At 36.6% G+C, this 21,569-nt stretch overlaps 1 protein-coding gene across 2 annotated transcripts; it reads right to left on the bottom strand.

The window, feature by feature from the left end:
- Window positions 1-8,815: 8,815 nt before the first annotated feature.
- grhl2a (grainyhead-like transcription factor 2a) lies at window positions 8,816-17,520 on the bottom strand. 2 transcript variants are annotated; one of them, XR_014536226.1, is made up of 17 exons: window positions 17,229-17,520; window positions 16,313-16,499; window positions 16,021-16,076; window positions 15,537-15,852; window positions 15,271-15,329; window positions 14,882-15,038; window positions 14,592-14,703; window positions 13,823-13,917; window positions 12,357-12,515; window positions 12,072-12,159; window positions 11,325-11,470; window positions 11,127-11,164; window positions 10,739-10,827; window positions 10,448-10,533; window positions 10,292-10,356; window positions 9,011-9,449; window positions 8,816-8,973 (listed from the first exon to the last, which is right to left on the bottom strand). XR_014536226.1 is itself a non-coding variant. In XM_083557716.1 (16 exons), exons 1-16 carry the CDS (start codon window positions 17,243-17,245, stop codon window positions 9,335-9,337), a joined length of 1,785 nt encoding a protein of 594 aa, XP_083413842.1. In that variant the 5' UTR covers window positions 17,246-17,478; the 3' UTR covers window positions 8,816-9,334. The 2 variants fall into 2 exon arrangements, 1 of the variants encoding a protein (XP_083413842.1); XM_083557716.1 differs by having other exon boundaries at window positions 8,816-9,449; window positions 17,229-17,478.
- Between the last annotated feature and the right edge of the window lie 4,049 nt (window positions 17,521-21,569).

The following is a 21,569-nucleotide window of genomic DNA, read 5'->3' on the forward strand; positions in this document are numbered from 1 at the left end:
TATACAGTGGGTACGGAAAGTATTCAGACCCCCTTAAATTTTTCACTCTTTTTTATTTTGCAGCCATTTGCTAAAATCATTTAAGTTCATTTCTTTTTCTCATGAATGTACACATAGCACCCTATATTGACAGAAAAACACAGAATTGTTGACACTGTTGCAGATTTGTTAAAAAAGAAAAACTAAAATATCACATGGTCCTAATTATTCAGACCCTTTGCTCAGTATTTAGTAGAAGCCCCCTTTTGATCTAATATAGCCATGAGTCTTTTTGGGAAAGATGCAACAAGTTTTTCACACCTGGATTCAGGGATCCTCTGCCATTCCTCCTTGCAGATCCTTTCCAGTTCTGTCAGGTTGGACGGTAAACGTTGGTGGACAGCTATTTTTAGGTCTCTCCAGAGATGCTCAATTGGGTTTAAGTCAGGGCTCTGGCTGGGCCATTCAAGAACAGTCACAAAGTTGTTGTAAAGCCACTCCTTCGTTATTTTAGCTGTGTGCTTAGGGTCGTTGTCTTGTTGGAAGGTAAACCTTCGGCCCAGTCTGAGGTCCAGAGCACTCTGGAGAAGGTTTTCGTCCAGGATATCCCTGTGCTTGGCCGCATTCATCTTTCCCTTGATTGCAACCAGTCGTCCTGTCCCTGCAGCTGAAAAACACCCCCACAGCATGATGCTGCCACCACCATGCTTCATTGTTGAGACTGTACTGGACAGGTGATGAGCAGTGCCTGGTTTTCTCCACACATACCACTTAGAATTAAGGCCAAAAAGTTCTATCTTGGTCTCATCAGACCAGAGAATCTTATTTCTCACCATCTTGGAGAACTCCATGCGGGTTTTCATGTGTCCTGCACTGAGGAAAGGCTTCCGTCGGGCCACTCTGCTATAAAGCCCCACTGGTGAAGGGCTGCAGTGATGGTTGACTTTCTACAACTTTCTCCCATCTCCCGACTGCATCTCTGGAGCTCAGCCACAGTGATCTTTGGGTTCTTCTTTACCTCTCTTACCAAGGCTCTTCTCCCCCGATAGCTCAGTTTGGCCGGACGGCCAGCTCTAGGAAGGGTTCTGGTCGTCCCAAACGTCTTCCATTTGAGGATTATGGAGGCCACTGTGCTCTTAGGAACCTTAAGTGCAGCAGAAATTTTTTTGGAACCTTGGCCAGATCTGTGCCTTGCCACAATTCTGTCTCTGAGCTCTTCAGGCAGTTCCTTTGACCTTAATGATTCTCATTTGCTCTGACATGCATTGTGATCTGTAAGGTCTTATATAAACAGGTGTGTGGCTTTCCTAATCAAGTCCAATCAGTATAATCAAAAATTTCTGGACTCAAATGAAGGTGTAGAACCATCTCAAGGATGATCAGAAGAAATGGAGAGCACCTGAGTTAAATATATGAGTGTCACAGCAAAGGGTCTGAATACTTAGGACCATGTGATATTTCAGTTTTTCTTTTTTAATAAATCTGCAAAAAGGTCAACAATTCTGTGTTTTTCTGTCAGTATGGGGTGCTATGTGTACATTCATGAGGAAAAGAAATGAACTTAAATGATTTTAGCAAATGGCTGCAATAAAACAAAAAGTGAAAAATTGAAGGGGGTCTGAATACTTTCCGTACCCACTGTGTATATATATATATATATATATATATATATATATATATATACAGTATATATATTCCTTTTTAAAAAATTAAATTGGAGTATTGGAGCAATTGGGTTTATAATAATAAATAATTACACACTGTCTTGTTGCATCACAATATTACTGTATTACACTGTATTTAGACGTACTGAAAGATATTGCAAACGTTTGCTTTGTCATTATATATTTACATATATGAGATTTATGAATTATATAATGTTCCTCAAAAAACATTTTAACATTATTTTGAGTACATGATAAAAGCCAAGTCTTGCTAGTAAACTTAAATTGTTTAAACCGTAAACAAAACGCATTTTATCAGAAAAACTCCCTGTAAGGGTAAACACATTAGACAATACCGTTCTAGGCCACTAGATGACGCGAGGGAGCTATTTAGTAAAGATGGAGTTGTGGCGGAGAGGTGAGTGATTGGAGAAGTCCAGGAGGAACTGAGAGAGGAAGGAAAGGCAGCTGGGTAGCCTGAAACCTGACCAAGAAAAAAATGAGTTGAATTTCATCTTCTGGTGAGCAATAATTTCTTGTATTGAGACAATTATGAAATAGATCTGATACTGGACTTGTCATCTTATTTATTAGGGCAAAAATACAACAAGTTCAATATGATTATTTTTTATTGGTATTGTGCTTTTAACAATAGACATTGTCTCAAAGCAGTTTTACAAAGATAATGTGGTAATAAACAATGAATTAAATTGTTCTTTATAAGTGTAAGTTTTCTCTAATGATCAAATTAAATGCAAACTGTACACAAAACTGTAAATATGAGAAGAGTATTTGAAATACACTGTATGGCCAAAAATATGTACAAACCTGACCATTACACTCATACGCGAGTCTTCCACAAACTAACAATGCTGCTGTGCACAAAGTGAAGTCTAGAAAGACATGACTGTAATGAAAGATAAAGGTAATGAAAATGTTAATTATATGTTAGTGCCTTATAAGTTTAATGTCTATATGTTTATCCCTATCTAAACTATTTTATCCTAATTTTAGTTTTAGGATAAACTTATAGACCTCTAATCCTGATCTAAACTATCCTATAAGTCTTCATTCTGCATCTGCATAAGGCACCTTACATTGTCATATTAATTGCTACAGTTTCTGGTCTGTTATCCATTACATGTTCCTTTGCACATTATATATATATATATATATATATATATATATATATATATATATATATATATATATATATATATATATATATATATACATATATATATATATATATATATATATATATATATATATATATATATATATATATATATATATATATATATATTTGTGACCATTTAAAAAATCTTCAATCTTTAATCCCTAATGAGCATTCCAGTTTCTACAGTGGCAAGGAAAAACTGAGATGGTATGAGCAAGAAACATTGAGAGGAACCAGACTTAAAAAGAGAACCCATCAGAAATTGAAAGGGAGGAATCATTGGTCAGTGGTATCTCAGGAGCATGTTTAGAAAGAGAGAGAGTGTGTGTGAGTGAGAGAGAGAGAGAGAGAGAGAGAGAGAGAGAGAGAGAGAGAGCGAGAGAGAGAGAGAGAGGGGGGGGGGTGACAGGTAGAGAGAAATATGGATTATTAAGTATCCTTATTGTTGCTGAAAAGTTAGACACTGTACAATATGATTAGGGTGCAAGTTTGTTATCATAACAGCAAACTCAATGTTAATGCTCATGGTTTTGTAATGGGCGCACTCTTTACAGCAGGTTTAATGTATGATGTGTAATTTATGTGTAGGAGTGTAGGATTTGCAATTTAAATGATCTGTTCTATTTCACACTTCCTTAGCACCAGGGGCAGTATTTACACACCTGAATACTTTCTGGTGCACATGCTGAGATCTTTAGCACATACTCACATGGCGACCGTATAACAGTACTTTGCTGTCATGAACAGCTCTCTGTCCCTTTTTTCTGCTTGCCTTGTACACATGTTGGGTGTTTTAAAACATTCAGGAGCTTTCTTCATAACAGCTTGTGACTATAGTCACAGTTGCAGGCAGCCTGTGCTCTAAAGCTAGCAAAATACTTGTAACATCACCGCGATGTTTCAGGTATCTAAGACTTTTTTTTGTAGTATTGATTCTGCAGTGTTCACCTCTAAGATTAAGTTGATGGTCACTTGGCAGGGGAAGTATCTTTACTTACACCATGTACATTCTGAGAGTAGGATTATATTTCTGCTGCCAGCATAATCAAGGGGGTTTCCTTTACTGCCCCACGCTCAGCCTGGAATTTAGCGGATTCCACTAAGGAACATATAAAAGGAGTGATTTCCCTCAGTTTTGTGTTGTTGTTTTTTTTCCTGTATCAGCTTAGCTTTCATTAATCTTTATCATTGCTGAATTATTTGCCCCTTTGGGATTCATTCAGTTTCAGTCACTATCATTTCTGGGTAGCTGAAACTTGGTGAATTACAGAAGCATTGGCTTTCCCACATTTCTGCACAGCATTATTTGACCAGAATTCATCATACAAAATGTTCTTAAAACCGAGCAATGAAGCTGCTTTGGTCTGTATAGTAATTTGTTTCATGCTGAGCAATCAGAGTGATTACAGAGACTAGACCAGACATGGGCAAACTACGGCCCGCGGGCCACACACGGTTATACGGTTGGGTTTATTAATCCGGCCCGCCGAACGTGACCAAATTCTATTAAAATAGGTACAGGTAAACATTGTTCAATTTACCTTTCCCCTGTAATGCCCACGTTTCCCCTAAAGATGTCGCACTTCAGCTCCATTGACGTTGTTCGCGTGCAATATTCTCTTCTTCTCTTAAGAGAGGTTAATCTGATCCGCATCTATCCTGAGAATTGCCACAACAAAACTTACTCCAGACTTTGATGAACTGGCAAAATAAGGAGTTCAACAACACTGTTCCTACTGAAACGGAACTTGAGTTTTTCTGCTGTGTTTATTGATGCACTGGCAAAAAAAAAGATCAACAAATTGTTGATCTTTTGGAACTTGATGAAACTGAATTTGCCAAATTTCTAATGTTTTTATATATATATATATATATATATATATATATATATATATATATATATATATATATATATATATATATATATATATATATATATATATATACACATATATATACATACATTATATATATATATATATATATATATATATATATATATATATATATATATATATATATATATATATATATATATATATATATATATATATATATATATATATATATATATATATGGGGTGCTGCGCCAAGTGACCTGGCCTCCACAGTCACCGGACCTGAACCCAATCGAGATGGTTTAGGGGTGAGCTGGACAAAGTGAGTGAAAGCAAATGGGCCAACAAGTGCCAAGCATCTCTCGGGGAACTCCTTCAAGACTGTTGGAAGACCATTTCAGGTGACTACCTCTTGAAGCTCATCAAGAGAATGCCAAGAGTGTGCAAAGCAGTAATCAAAGCAAAAGTTGGCTACTTTGAAGAACCTAGAATATGACATTTTTCAGTTGTTTCACACTTTTTTGTTATGTATATAATTCCATATATAATTCCACATGTGTTAATTCATAGTTTTGATGCCTTCAGTGTGAATCTACAATTTTCATAGTCATGAAAATAAAGAAAACTCTTTGAATAAGAAGGTGTGTCCAAACTTTTGGTCTGTACTGTATATATATATATATATATATATATATATATATATATATATATATATATATATATATATATATATATATATATATATATATATATATATATATATATATACAGTGGGGAAAATAAGTATTTAAACACCCTGCTATTTTGCAAGTTCTCCCACTTAGAAATCATGGAGGGGTCTGAAATTGTCATCGTAGGTGCATGTCCACTGTGAGAGACATAATTAAAAAAAAAAAAATCCAGAAATCACAATATATGATTTTTAAACTATTTATTTGTATGATACAGCTGCAAATAAGTATTTGAACACCTGTCTATCAGCTAGAATTCTGACCCTCAAAGACCTGTTAGTCTGCCTTTAAAATGTCCACCTCCACTACATTTATTATCCTAAATTAGATGCACCTGTTTGAGGTCGTTAGCTGCATAAAGACACCTGTCCACCCCATACAATCAGTAAGAATCCAACTACTAACATGGCCAAGACCAAAGAGCTGTCCAAAGACACTAGAGACAAAATTGTACACCGCCACAAGGCTGGAAAGGGCTACTGGGAAATTGCCAAGCAGCTTGGTGAAAAAAGGTCCACTGTTGGAGCAATCATTAGAAAATGGAAGAAGCTAAACATGACTGTCAATCTCCCTCGGACTGGGGCTCCATGCAAGATCTCACCTCGTGGGGTCTCAATGATCCTAAGGAAGGTGAGAAATCAGCCCAGAACTACACGGGAGGAGCTGGTCAATGACCTGAAAAGATCTGGGACCACCGTTTCCAAGGTTACTGTTGGTAATACACTAAGACGTCATGGTTTGAAATCATGCATGGCACGGAAGGTTCCCCTGCTTAAAACAGCACATGTCCAGGCACGTCTTAAGTTTGCCAATGACCATTTGGATGATCCAGAGGAGTCATGGGAGAAAGTCATCTGGTCAGATGAGACCAAAATAGAACTTTTGGGTCATAATTCCACTAAACGTGTTTGGAGGAAGAAGAATGATGAGTACCATCCCAAGAACACCATCCCTACTGTGAATCATGGGGGTGGTAGCATCATGCTTTGGGGGTGTTTTTCTGCACATGGGACAGGGCGACTGCACTGTATTAAGGAGAGGATGACCGGGGCCATGTATTGCGAGATTTTGGGGAACAACCTTCTTCCCTCAGTTAGAGCATTGAAGATGGGTCAAGGCTGGGTCTTTCAACATGACAATGACCCGAAGCACACAGCCAGGATAACCAAGGAGTGGCTCTGTAAGAAGCATATCAAAGTTCTGGCGTGGCCTAGCCGGTCTCCAGACCTAAACCCAATAGAGAATCTTTGGAGGGAGCTCAAACTCCGTGTTTCTCAGCGACAGGCCAGAAACCTGACTGATCTAGAGAAGATCTGTGTGGAGGAGTGGGCCAAAATCCCTCCTGCAGTGTGTGCAAACCTGGTGAAAAACTACAGAAAACGTTTGACCTCTGTAATTGCAAACAAAGGCTACTGTACCAAATATAAACAATGACTTTCTCAGGTGTTCAAATACTTATTTGCAGCTGTATCATACAAATAAATAGTTTAAAAATCATATATTGTGATTTCTGGATTTTTTTTTTTTAGATTATGTCTCTCACAGTGGACATGCACCTACGATGACAATTTCAGACCCCTCCATGATTTCTAAGTGGGAGAACTTGCAAAATAGCAGGGTGTTGAAATACTTATTTTCCTCACTGTATGTATATATATATATATATATATATATATATATATATATATATATATATATATATATATATATATATATATATATATATATATTTTTTTTTTTTTATGTGTGTGTATGTATGTATGTATGTATGTATGTATGTGTATCACCCGGCCCCTCTGTCAAATTTTTGAACCCATTGTGGCCCGTTAGTCAAAAAGTTTGCCCATCCCTGGACTAGACTCTAATTGCCAGTCAGTAACAAATACGATGACTAGACTGCCTGAAAAGGTCATTCTCTTTTTCTCAGTTTCTTTTTGACAATGGTGAAGATGAGAGCCGTCTGAGGCAGTCAGAAAAATGATCATCGCCAAACAATACAATTCAGAGGGGTATAAGGACAGCTTCAAACATATTGGTATCTTTGTTTCCACAGTTTGCAATGTTATTATTAAGTTTAAATCAACCAACAGAACTTGATTATAAGAGAAAAGTCAGCCAAAGAAGACAAAGCTGAAGCAAACTGCTGAAGAAAAACACCATGTATAACATTAAAAGTGCTTCAAGCTGAAATGAAGAGATCTGCAGTGCACATTAAATAGAGAATAATAGGTGAATCCTAAGGAGGACCCTGCTTTTGAAAGACAAATATAAAATGGCAGAATTTTGCACAAACATACCTTGAAGAAAAAATCCTTGTATGGATTGATGTAACTAAAGTACAGCTCTTTGGCAGTGCAAATCAGTGATTTGTTTATAGACAATGAAATGATCATGTATCTACAATTAAATATTCTCTGTAAAGCTGCTTTGGAAAAATGTCTATTGATAATAGAGATGTACAAATAAAACTGAATTGAATTAAATGAAATTGTAATATAGTTCAGTATTGTTGCTGCTTTGCTTGACCTTGAATGCCATAAAAGTAATAAATGAATTATTTAATCAGAGCGTAAACAGGTTTAAAATAACATTTTAAAATAAAACTTGCTACCCAGTGTTAGCCACTGCGAATGGCCATACATTTCCCCACCCACAGGGTACCATGGCTCATTGAATGGCTTAGTGAAAATAAAATTAATCTAAACCATAGGGTATGCGCTTTATAGTCAACAGACCTAAACTCACCCAAACATATTTTAAAGCATCATGTTAGACAACTTTTTTTAGCACCATCAAAACACCAAGTTGGGGAAGATCTTTTAAAGACTGAGAAATCTTGTGGAATTTATGGCAATGCGAATTGAAGCTATCCCTGACTAACCCTTTACTTGATGACACCTGTTTGCATACTTAGATTTTATCCTGTTTACTTACTTGTTCAAATTTAACCCTTAATTTACACCCTAATAACAAGCATAAAATATGCGTATAATTGTAAAAGATTATATTCATGATCAAGGAAAATCTTCGTTCCATTGTTGTGAGAACATACAGTTAGTTTGAATTATAAGTGAAATATTTAAAACAACCTGAAAGTATTTGTACTGAAACTACATGACTTGCTTGGCATGCACAGTTCCCACTAGAGCCACAACTTCTCCCCAATATAATGCTTATGTGGAATAACACAATGTGTAAGAAGAATTTAGTTACATTAAATAACTGATTTCCAATCTGTCTATTTCTAATTATAATATAGCCAAGATACACTGTAAAATTTATTCTCCTTATTTGATTTAAAGTTCCTTTCTGTGCTATAACTACCTATGGCTTGTGTTATACTTAAATTTTTATTCTGTTTAAATTTAGATCCATGTTTTGTATACACCAATTCGAAAATAAGTTCATCACCTAAAACTGGCAGAAACAAATTATACTGTTTATTACATTCATTCAAAACAAGTAATATACACACACACAATAAAAAACATTAAATATATACATGTTCAAAAACACTGTCTAAAGCTACACATATATTCTAACATACAATAAAGGAGAGAAAAGGGGATGCAGTTCAACCACTAATAGCCACAGTTGAGCAAATCTCTAAGAATGTACAACTGTGGGTCATTTCATAGGGGTGGATTAAAAAGCAGAATACTGAAAGCTAATGAAAAGAACCTGTTTGGCCAGTTATTAGCAGAACACACAATACTACATATAAACAGCACGGATCATTCTGTTTTCATGTGAGCTTAAACACAGGGAACGCAAGAGAAGGAAGTACACATGTGTACGTCACAGTCTGCCAACCAATTGTTAAGAATCATTGTTCTCTTACTAGGTATTTTGTTTAAGCCTTCTTTATCCATCTTTGTTTTGTTCTTTAACTGGATGGGAAGGCCATTATAAAGCCACCTATGAAACTTAATCATGCCATCACTAGATTTCTGTAAGTGTGACCTGAAAGCACTCTGTCTGGGGCTCAATGTTTAGTACAAATGCATCCTCATTGGAGTAGTGCTCGACGATGTTGTCATCCATGTTGACCAGAATCCTGAGAGTCACACAAAACATGAAAATGCATTAATATTAACACGACCATCTAAAAACAAAGTTGCCTGTTTATTAACTACAGGTATCTAAGTAACATATGTCTGGGCCTGGACTTTATATGGTGCTGCATAAGTTGTACAGGAATAGTGCACAATGAGTGAAGAATGGTGTAGAAATGAACGAATTGGACGATGTGTATTGGACATTTGTACAGTTTTGCTGCAAACAGTCCCTTCTACTTCATTAAGTGCTGGACAGGGTTGTGACACAGGGATGTCACATTAAGCTACAATATACGCCTTAGGACATCAAAGTAAAAATAGCATATGCATTACATGCGCTAGATTGTTGTTTAATTCTTTATTTTTATCTTAAAGCAGTAAAAGAGCACAAGATAATTGTAATGATTAAAATAAAGGAAACTTAAAGTTTCGTTGATCAACACAATTTAATGTTCCAGCCCGACCTGCAAATACTATTACAAACTATTTCTATCTAAGCTTTTATATTAAGTGTCATCAATAATTGCAGGTAAGAAGCCACAATAAAAAATTGCATGTGGTGTGTGTTTAATCGTCAACATATGTAATAACCCCAAAAAGCATGCTGTGATATCTAAATATATATAACACTGTGCCTTTAAAAAAGAGCCACGTTTGTGTTTCTGATACGCATGCATATGTGCTGGCACTAAACCAATGCAATATTTCTTAACTATTGCAGCTATTGATTTTTTTCATTTTTTAGATTGTTACAAAATTATATAGAAGCTTGCTTTCTTGAGATGGCAAAAAAAAAAAAAAAAGTGACAATATTTATAGGTATGTGTGTATACACACTCACCCTTTCTTATTCTTCTTGTAGATTTTGTTTATCTTCTCAACAGGAAGGGAGTACTTGACTGATATCTGAAAAAAAAAGAACAAGCCTGTAATTCAGTATATTTTTTTTTTTAATGGGAATGTGTGTATGCTCTACAAAGTGCAAGTGTGTACTTACAGCCTCAATCAAACTCTTCACTGTTGGAGACTTGAGCATCAGTGCATCAAAAACCTCATCAGACTCTTTCCTTACGTAAAGTAGAACTGTTAAGAAATTGTTAGTGGTTAAGAGTTGTGAATCCTTTTAGAGAAAAAAACTGCATTTACAGCAAGCATTTATATTTAGCTCTGAGGCACATTTAGAGAGAGGGTCAAATTTGGAAATCATTTAGAATATATATATTAATATTCAGCCACATCTGGTTCTCTATTTGTTTCCCCTCTTTCTCTCCCATGCACATGTACACACCTCTCCTGTGTGCTACACTTTTGCCCTGTTTGGCTGGTGGAAGGCAGGGATCATCCTCAGTCTGTCTGAATACCCTCTTCATCATCACACTGTAGGTTCAGTAAACATAACTAAACTCAAAACATTTTCAGCAATTAGCAATAACTGATCATTAAAATCATTTACATAAATGTACATATAATTTCAGTGATAGATCTTTGCCATAAACAATCATGAGTACACTACAACGCAGTAGAGAAAGAAAAAAAACATTAATCAACTTTGTTCTGTGTCTGCAGTTTATTACTCATGTATTTTGTTTGTTCACTGTGTACTGTGCAGTATATGGGTGGAATGACAATAAAAACCTACTTGACTAACACTCAGGGTGCAACTGCATTGCACTTACCAATCACTCTCCATTTCCTCAGTGCTATAGCCAAACATCTGTAAACAATAGGACTAATATTATAGGCAGGAGTATTGGAGCATGGATGACTTTTGATACAATAGCTGTATTATTTCTCCATTTTATTTTTTATTTAGTCCTGTTGCACTCTAATCTATTAACACATAAAAATGGATCAACTATTACAAATTCTCTCACCTGTGCAGCTCTTTGCATGTTACTGAAATGAACATCTGGGATGAACAGGACTGGCTGAGAATCCAAGTCTGATATAGATTTGAAAAATGAGATGTCTGATCTCTTCTGTATTATTGCTCCAAGACTTCCTCTTTTACCTGCCAGATCTGAAAGAAAATGGAAAGCCAGGAATGATACGGTGTTGCCCTTTACTGTATTTCACAATATGTATAGACATGTTTCTAAACTTGTTTTGCTGGGCACAATAAACATTTTACTAGTCCCTGCAAGTATTTGAGCATTTACAGAATGTCCATTAGAAACATACATTTCCTTTTGTGCAATAGAGACAAAAACGGTGGTAGATTGTGTTTACATTTAAACTTTAACACCCGCTGGTTCATGTTATAATATTGTAACTCAGATTGCAGGAAGCATTATTGGTTATATGACCACATTATAACAGCAAAAGTGGCTATTTGGCAGCTTTTAAACAACACCATTCTCACTCCATTGGAATCTATGGTGCACAAGAAAGAGGACATAAAAGTTTAGCATTTTAGCTTAAATTTGGAGCTTCGTCTCTGGTTAAAATAGCCCACCGTTGTTTTGGGGCTTATTATGTTTGAATTTTTTTTTTAATGTTGATTCGATACATTTTATACATTTATGTATTTATTTTTGTGACCGATTCATAACCGTGGTGTAAATTTCAACCACTAGTAACCTTCAGTATTTCAGATTATTCGCATATATGCTTCAATTTACCATTGTGACCTTGCCCTCCAGCCACATGACCCTTTGTTTTTTTTCGCATCTGCTTTCTCTCCTCATCGCGAATCTTCCTCTCAGCCCCCTGTGAAGAAATAGGAAGTGGATCAACTACTACTTACTAATATTGGCACTAACTGACAATTTTTTATGCAGTTGTTTTAATAACTAGTTGGACATGAATGGTACAAAATATTGGTGAAGAAGCTTTCAAAATGCAGATGTAATATTTGTTAAAGTGCAAGTTATCATATGCACCGTTATAGAAACACTTTTGCGAACCTTATCACAGAAGACTTTGATTTGGCAGTATGCTCTGTGAATTGGTTTGTTGCTCCTGTTGTTGTAGCTGTATGTGTCGATCTGGATCATAAGCGGAAGTCCTTTTACTCCTTTCTGAGAGGAGAAATCTGTGCTCAGACAGTTCACTGTGATAAACACCTAAGTAAAAAAAAAAAACGAGGAAAAGATGATCATAAAACAATACACACTATAAGAACAAATTATGCCCCGAAAAGTTTTCTGAACTGTAAAACCTAGCTAGGATTAATACTCAACATTGGCAAGTGTTACATTAATAACTTACATAGGCATTTAGTTTCAATGGTCTTTTTGTGTAAATGAATGTTGCTTTAGTAGGTGATTTATGCTACAAATGGTACATGACAAATAGGGTCTATCTGACTAATAGACTTGTATGACAAATTGTACTTCCTGCAGGGGGATGTAACCTTACTTAACTGGTCTGAGCACGATACTGTCAGTGTTATTGTGACACTTCTTTGTTAGTTTGGGGTATATGGCAATTAGTGACCAAACCATTATATGCATTCATTCTCAGGTAATTGCGTAGGATTTCTCTATCCGCAACAATTATACTTAAATGATCTGAAAGAATAATTATCTACCAGACCAAGTTGCCTCATGGCAGACAATCAAATATAAGGAGATCCAGGGGATTAAAAAGAACAAAGCAGCTAAGTGTATGTAGTGTATGTAAATGGCTAATTTATAACAAATAAATCAAATAAATAAAATAAAATGGTCAATTTCGGTGTAGTATTGATAGTATTCACTTTTAGCAATCAATTTATTTAAATATACCGAAAGACGTTTGTTTGAAATGCTCCACTGCTAAACACCATGTGCCAATATTTCAAGATACACTGGAAAACCTACTCTTGACAGATGAAATGTGGGAAATGTTTTTGCCTGGAGTGAAAATACTTTCCCACTGATAGACTAGTTTCGCTTCATGTCTGTACCTGTAACTTTTGTTTAATAAGAAGTGCAAAGTTGTGAGAACCACTTCTTTTCACAGGGTCATGTGATCACTTAACAGACATCAGTTAATAAACTACAAACATGCTCACAACAACAAGTAACAGTATTTTTCTTTCACGGTTATTGCAGTATAAGCAGTCAAGCCAAATATTTAGATATTAAAATAAGCTTGAAACACAGATGCTGTACATATTTTTTCATTTAACTTGCATTTAATAAGTATAATCGTGTGACATTAAACTAGTTTTATTGTAAGTCTATGCTAAAAGAAGTTGCAATTATAATGAACTATAATTAATTGACAACTGACATGAATTATAATTCTGAAGTCTTTTTTAAAGCAGGCTAAATTTATGGACTAAGGAATAATACTTAACATACACAATTTATTTAAACTATTCCCAGAAAGTCCAACACTCTACTGAGTAATAAGATTTATAAATATCCCCAGTGTCAGTTCTTACCTTAGCTTCCTCGTTAATATCCCAGGTGAAAGAGACGGCATTGTAGGCGATTTCCTCCAGATTCCCAATAGTGTTGAAGCTCTCTTTGTAATCAGCTTTAGAGAGAGATGAGAGAGAATATTGTTAATAAAATAAATAAAACCATTACATTTCTTCTCATAAATATGAATATTAAAAGCTGACAAAAGTAATCGTTAGAACAGTGTTCGATTACAAGATGAATTATAAACAGCTTTTCAATATCAATTATATTCAGCGAACCTTGTCCCTGTATCATGAGTCAGTGTTTATTTTTGTGCATTTATCCCAACAGTTATAAACATATCTATTCAAATCTTGATCTGTAGCCTTGGGCAATATGAAAAATTTTGGGATACTGTTATTCAAACCATTCATTAAGGTTCCAGGCTTTCTAAAACATTGTCTACATGCTGTTCATGAGACCACCAAAGTGGTCTTGAAGAGCCAACCCTTTACACCCCTGTCTCTGGCCTGGCCGTATATCTATTGTCTAACCATTTTCCATTTTCCATCTGTGAGTAAAGGTGAGGGATTACATTGCCCCAAGCCTTCTACTAATGTTGCATTTACCAGGATACAATATAAAGGAAGTAAATGAGAGGGTTAGGGAAATGTAACACACACACACACACACACACACACACACACACACACACACACACACACACACAAACACACAAACACACAAACACACACACAGGGATGTTGACTGAGGTGAATTCCCAAAGTAGTAAGAAAAAAATCCTACCAATATCTAGAACTCTCTGTTTTGCCGTGTGCTGGCGTGTGTGCCAGTAGTTCCAGTGCTTCAGCTGCTCATCGCGACACTTATCCTCTCCAAACACCACCATCACCACACTCTATAACACAAAGACAAGACAAAGTCTTCATAAAGCACGGAAAACAGAACCTTGTATTTAGAATACAGTCTAGGTGATAAATTACAATACAATAGTCAAAATTACAACACCAATTCTACTTCACTTTTCACAAAGGCAGAGTGCAAAAGATGACCATGTAAACAGTACAAAGACTCACCCTGACTTTGCTTATAGGATGGCGCAAGCCTTTACTGATGCCTGCATCACACAGTGTGATGCCGTAGAACTGGCCTCTGTTCAGATAGATCATTGGACCCTCGCCAGGCTTCTGCCGAACTGAGCGGCTCGCTTCTACACTGTACTGGAATGTGTTCCTACAACACAAGATAGGAATAGTGTTATTGGTCATTCCCACTGACAGAAGATATAAATATCCAATCCCTTTTTCCACAAGAAGGTCAATGGTTTAAGGACAGAGCTCAACTCAAGACATCACTACATTTACATTTGCGGCATTCAGCAGACACCCTTGTCCAGAGCGACGTACAAAAGTGCTTCGAGTCTCTAAGACTCAAAGACTCACCACTATTAAAGCACAAAACTCACATTTCAGGCTGCTCAAACACAGACTCTTGGGCCCCTAAAGTGGTGGGCACTCTGAATTTCTGCAAAAAGCACAGAATATCGGATATTAGAAGACAAATAATGAATAAAGAATAACTGTTAACATTATAGTGTATGCTAGACAGTATAATCATAATGCTTAGCAAAAGCATTAGGATTATGAAAAGCGGGTTTTTTTTTGGTCCCCAAAAAATGTATGCTGTAGGAATGCACCGTTTCCAAATGGATGATTGGACAAAATCTCTTACCACATTTTCACCATTGTAAGAGTCTTCAAAAGTGCTATCCGGCATGCTCCTCTGATCATCCTTTCCATAACTGCTATGTGCATCCTGAGTGGTCTGCTGGTAGGGTACATGATTGTATGGCTGCCTTTCTTGCTGTTGGTTAGAATACACCTCGGACTTGACAGAGGCCACCACTCCACCCTCTGATGGCAATGTGCTATATGAGTCTTGCTTCACCTCTGTGCTACGAGATTCTGTGTTAACTGAGAGATTGACTGGAGGAGATCTGGTACCCTGGACACGCTCATTCACTGATTCCACACCACCATGGAATATTCTATGAATATTAAACATATAAAATTAAACATTTTATTGCACGGTACATTGGCAAAAATTTATTTCATGAGTAGGTCACAATAGAATTATTGCTGTGTCAAAAAAAATCCCATAATGATCACATTTCATATGGATGTGTCCAGTTGACTGCAAACAATCCACAACTAACCTTTTTTCTTCCTCTGGAAATTTAGCTACAGACAGGAGCCTTTTCTCTTTTGGAACCTGAGATTCACAGGAGAGTTTGGTTACAGAATAGCACTCTAAAAAAAGACCGTACAACAACTACCAAACAGATATTAAGTCGATCTTGTAAAACAGAAGTCTTGCAACACCTCTTTCTTCTGAGGAAATGTAAGCACAGAAAAACGTCTCTTCAGTACAACAGGAACTTGACCTTAAAAAAAACATGAATGCTGGTATAGCCTAGATGACTTTTCAACAGAACAAAGCCTTCGCACCTTGTAGTATTCATACAAGAGTCCGAGCGCTGCCACGCTGTCCTCGTCTCCATTGATGCTCATCATGGCCTTGGTGGCTGCAGTGAGAGGGTTCTCTAGGTAAGCCCTCCAGGCTTCATCCTCACTTGTAAAGACACGGCGGGACAGGAAGGACGTCTCGTTGGGAACCACTACTACCAGTCGCTTGCTGTGTCATAGACAGTTTTGAGGAGAAGCAGATGATTTTATATTTATAAATGAAGCTTAACGTTTCTCAGGTGTATGATTCATACACAGAAGTGAGCAGGAATTAGGAAACACTCAATATTTTTATCTGATTAAATCTAGTCAGTATTCAAATGAATGAAAACACCACAAAAGCAGCATTCTAGTGCGGGTGTGTATATTTTGTGTCATGCGGCAGTTGGGCTCAAACACAATAAAGAAACAGCGTTTTCCAGGAGGTTCATTTTTTTTTTTCCTGGAGCAGAGACTTATACTAAATAAAACCAACACCTCTGCTTGCCTGAGGCGTTTCTGGAGTCAACAAAGAGCTTTACCAAAATCCTGCTATTCCCAGAGCTCTCCCTTTACATTCCCACACATAATACACTATCCCAGTGGATATGGATACTGCCCAGTGGAAGTGCACAAAAGCATAACAGAAAATCTGGGTTAAATGTTTACATGTGTGACATCTCTAAAACTATTTCTGACCAGTGAAAAAAAAAAATAAGCATCCAACATACAGCTGTTTGAGTTAAAGGACATTTACTGCTACTATATACACTATAAACAAAGTAATAATAAAAAATTATCACCATTAACAACTTTACTGACTGATGTTAAGACGAACAATGAAAAGTCGGAGGTTATTCAATGCTCTTTATTTCATTGCTCCAGAAGGGTGAATTCGAGCCCGAACAGGTGAACTTACCTTTCCTCCTGAGCCATGGTTATAACGGCTTATCCGCTGTTCCTGTTGGGAAACTGTCCAGGAAGCGGCAAATCTTTCAGTCACCAAAAGAAAAAACCTTCAGTGGAACGACAGAGCAAACGTTTAAACGTTACCTGACTCCTAACATCCGTCTGACATTAACATTAACCTCGATCCACCTATATAAACAAAGCAAAACGACTCGCAGTGGGCGGGAAGCCACTTTCCAAATACTCAGCGCTTCCCCGAGACACGGCCACGTGACTGCAGCACAGGTGGGCATGAATTAGTCAATTAGAGGGCGGGGCGAATATGGTCACCGCCCACTGCTTCACATCCTGCAAAGCCTACGTGCAAGAGCGACAAGTGCATTGTATTTCTCTGTAATGGCAATGACTTAAATGAAGATTAATATTAATAATAATAGTAACACTTTGGAGGAGTGGTAGCTCAGTGGTTAAGGCTCCGGGTGACTGATCGGAAGGTCAGGGGTTCAGGTATTGCCATGCTGCCACTCTTGGGCCCTTGAGCAAGGCCCTTAACCCTCTCATGCTCCAGGGGCATGACCCTTGCTTCTGAGCAAGCTGGAATATGCAAAGAACGAATTTCACTGTGATGTTATGTATATGTGACAAATAAAGGCTATTCTATTCTACTTTAAAAGACGTGCATGTGTCAGGGTTTTTTTTTTCTTCCTGAAACTTCTGTGTGTATAAGCAGATTTATTGTTAACTGCCAGACTTCTTTTATACAGTACTTGAAGTCACATAACCTAAGGTAAGATTAGGCGTGTGATCCACAGCTCCATTCTAACTGTAAAGATAAGGAGACTGTCATCTGAAATTATGTATTCTTAAAATGTTTTTAAGTTTTTGTGCAGAAGACAGTATTGTGTAATAAGGTCCTACAAACTGCACAGATGAACAATGTGCATTATTTGATAGTCAATTTTATTGTACTATCTACTGTTTAGTGTATTGTTACAGTGTTACTATGATGCTTTTTTTTTTCTTGTCACATGGTAAAGCTTAGTGATGTTAGGTAGCTGGGGTCAGAGCACAGGGTTTATGTAGCAGCTTGTTCTGTACTGCATATGGTTGAAATTGCAATAAAAGCCACGATAAGTCGAAGAGAACATGTCTCAGAGAACATAAAAAAAATAACAAAAACATGACCTTTAACAGAAACATTGTTCCACCACTAGTGTAAGGAGATTGTTTTGTTAAGAGCAATGATGTCAACCTGCACTGGGGCCATTAGAGTTATGCTGTTAGATTACTCCTTTTGTCCAATTTTTTTTATGTCTGCGTTCACTTTGTTGGAAAGCATTTCTTGGGTCTGAATCAAGAAAGAAGTATACTGTAGATGGGGAATCATTACATACAAGTTATCTCTTTTTTTTTTACAGCAGAAAGGCAAGGACTTTTAAATGTCAAATGTACTGGCTGGACTCGAGAGCACTGTCTCGGTGATTTGAGGTCAAAGCTCCTCGTCAGCCAAATGCAATGCCAGATCTTTCCTGAATCTTTATTCTTCTTCATGGGACAGTTAAAAAAAGAGGTGTGGCACTTCAGAGTCTGTGAAGAAAAACTTGCTTCTACTTCTACCAGTCTGACAGGTAACGGTTGCAGAGTAGGGTGGGCCTGAGAGCGGTATGTTTGTGTGCGCGCATGCACGCATGTTCACACACTGGTTACACAGGCACGTCTTCTTACCCTCCATATCAGCTGAAAGCTCAAACTTGCAGTAAAATGCAGGGCAATAAGCGATGTTGTAATGGCACATGTTTGTCTTAACCATACCACCTCAGGGGAATTAGAATTTCTTGCAGACCTCTGGACCGCTGCTTAGTCTGTAAAAGCTATGATTTAAATGCATTAACGGATCTGTTGACTGGGAAAAAATGCAATCATTTAAGACTAATCCCACTGAAGCTGTGATGAATCACATGAAGTCAAGTGCAGTTTTCGCCCAGCTTGTTTGTCTTCTCTGAGTTTGAACACATTTTCAATCTATAATTAGAATGAGCTCTCAGATTGGTCTTGTTGATGATAAATGAACTGGCAACTCATAAGTAATAAAACTGGTGTTGTGCCAAATTTGGCACGGTATAATAAAATGCACTAATTCCTGGATCTCACTAATGTATCTTATGATTATACGCATAAAGAAAACTATTAGTTATGTTTTTCACACAATTCATTTTATTTAATATATTTAGTAAATATTTACTTAATGTATATAATCTATATTGATCCACTTATTGCAGCTCCTTTTTCTATTCAGTGTCATGTTTAAGGATATTACATGCCTCAGGATTTTATATAAATAGACGGTTTTTTATTTTTTATTGTATTGTATTATATTAAACATGTATTTATCTATACATGTTAGACAGAAGACGTGTTTTTCCTGAAGCGATGTGAGCCACTAACTCATGAGGTATTAACTCATAGGATTCATTTGGAAAGCAAACAGATTGGCACATAAAGCACAGTTGCTCAACTGTTGGGAGGATACAGTCATGCTGGAGAGTTAATGAGGAAAGACAAAAAGTTACAGAATTTTTTTTTTTCTTCTTACTTTATGTAGAAACTCATTTTTATGATAAAGCCTTGGACTTGTGTGCACTTAAATGACTCAATAATAAGGTGCTAATTTGCACATTACACAATATAACACTCAAGTTCATTTTTTATTTTTCATTTTTTGTTCCTCTGTCCAAATCTGACTTTGAGAATAGGATGACATCATCCATGTGCCATTATGCTATGCTAGATACAAACATAGGGGTAGTGCTGTATGTAGCGAATCATTTTCATTCATTTAAAGAACATTTCAGCCGTAGTGGACATAACACTAATTGTTATATTTTATAATATGCACATGTACATTATTATTAAGGGCCACGTAGAAATATTTTACAGTAGTTATTGGTCATGATTGGCTAAAATCACAGATTTTCAAAAAGTATAATCCTACTCAAGATTATCACAAAATAGTAGCTTTACTGTAATTACCTTAAACAAAACTTGGAAAAATGGTGTCAGTTGCTCAGAGAAGTAGTTGCTTGACTTGAGGGAATAGAGAAAACTGAGCTATCAGATATCACAAAAGAGAACGATAACAGCAACATGGCAACACCAGAACATGTGCAAACCAAAAAAAACAAACAAATAAAAAATGCACTCATCTTTTCCAGGAACACTGAGCAGCAGGGCAAGAATACGCCATGAATGGGACGTCAGGAATTGAAAAGCAATACACTCACATTCTAGTGGCAATTCATCTTAGCCAATCTTAACAGCATGTTTTTGAGACCTTTACAGAACCTTCACAGACAGGAACCTGAATAATTTGTTTCTGTGAGAAGTAAAAATAGTCACGAAGGTTTGCATACACATTTGATTGTACTGCTCAAAACTCAATGCTCGTCAGTACATTAGTTATCCAAACTACCAAAGCAGCTACATGAGACCTCAAGGTATAATAAAACTCTAATTTTTCAGCCCTCTACATTATACCATGTGAAAGCACAACGCTGCAGGACACTGCTTTAGCTAATTTATAACAAACAGTTTTAGCATAAAAGTCCTCACTTATATAATTTGAAGCACATGTAAATTCCTGTGGGGAAACCAAGGGAAAACATTAAACAGTACCGCATTTAAAAAGGGACCAAAACCTACCAAAAGGGAAGTGGTAAGTTTAGTGTTTACGGTGTTCTGATCGGAAGATTGTGAGTTCAAATCCCAGGACCACTAAGCTGCAAAATTCTGCTCCCCTTAGCAAGGCCAAAAAACTGTCAACTGTTCAGTTGCATAAACAAGATAATTGTAAATATGCTCTGGTTGAGGGCACCTGCCAAACGGCATAAATGCAAATGTATCAGGTGTTATGTTATGAGGTATCTGTAGGCACCCAACTTTAGAGAGAGATTGTATTGTAAATCTGAACAGGTTGATTATTCTCACTGCAATGTCTTGCTCAGTGAAAACTACTCGTGTCATCATTTAGAGAATTAAAGTAATAACTTTATCCAGCACTGACCGATAAACATCACATCAAACATTAAAACCGTGACTTAACCGAGAGCTGTTTTACTTACACGCAAGTCATATGATAATGTCACATGAAAACAATTAAACAATTTTTTTTTTAAATTATTATTAATTTTTTCCCCCAGGTGGAATTGCATGGATTAATACTTGTCTTTAATAATTAATTGGTTTTATTAATGATTCTTTGTTTTCCATTCACATCATTGATCCATGCTTTACTAATAATCCATTAAATTGTCCATTTGTAATCCTCTACATTTAAAAAGAAAATTACTGTGGC

This window comes from Silurus aristotelis (genome assembly GCF_946808225.1).
Source record: "Silurus aristotelis genome assembly, chromosome: 1".
Lineage (NCBI taxonomy): Eukaryota > Metazoa > Chordata > Actinopteri > Siluriformes > Siluridae > Silurus > Silurus aristotelis.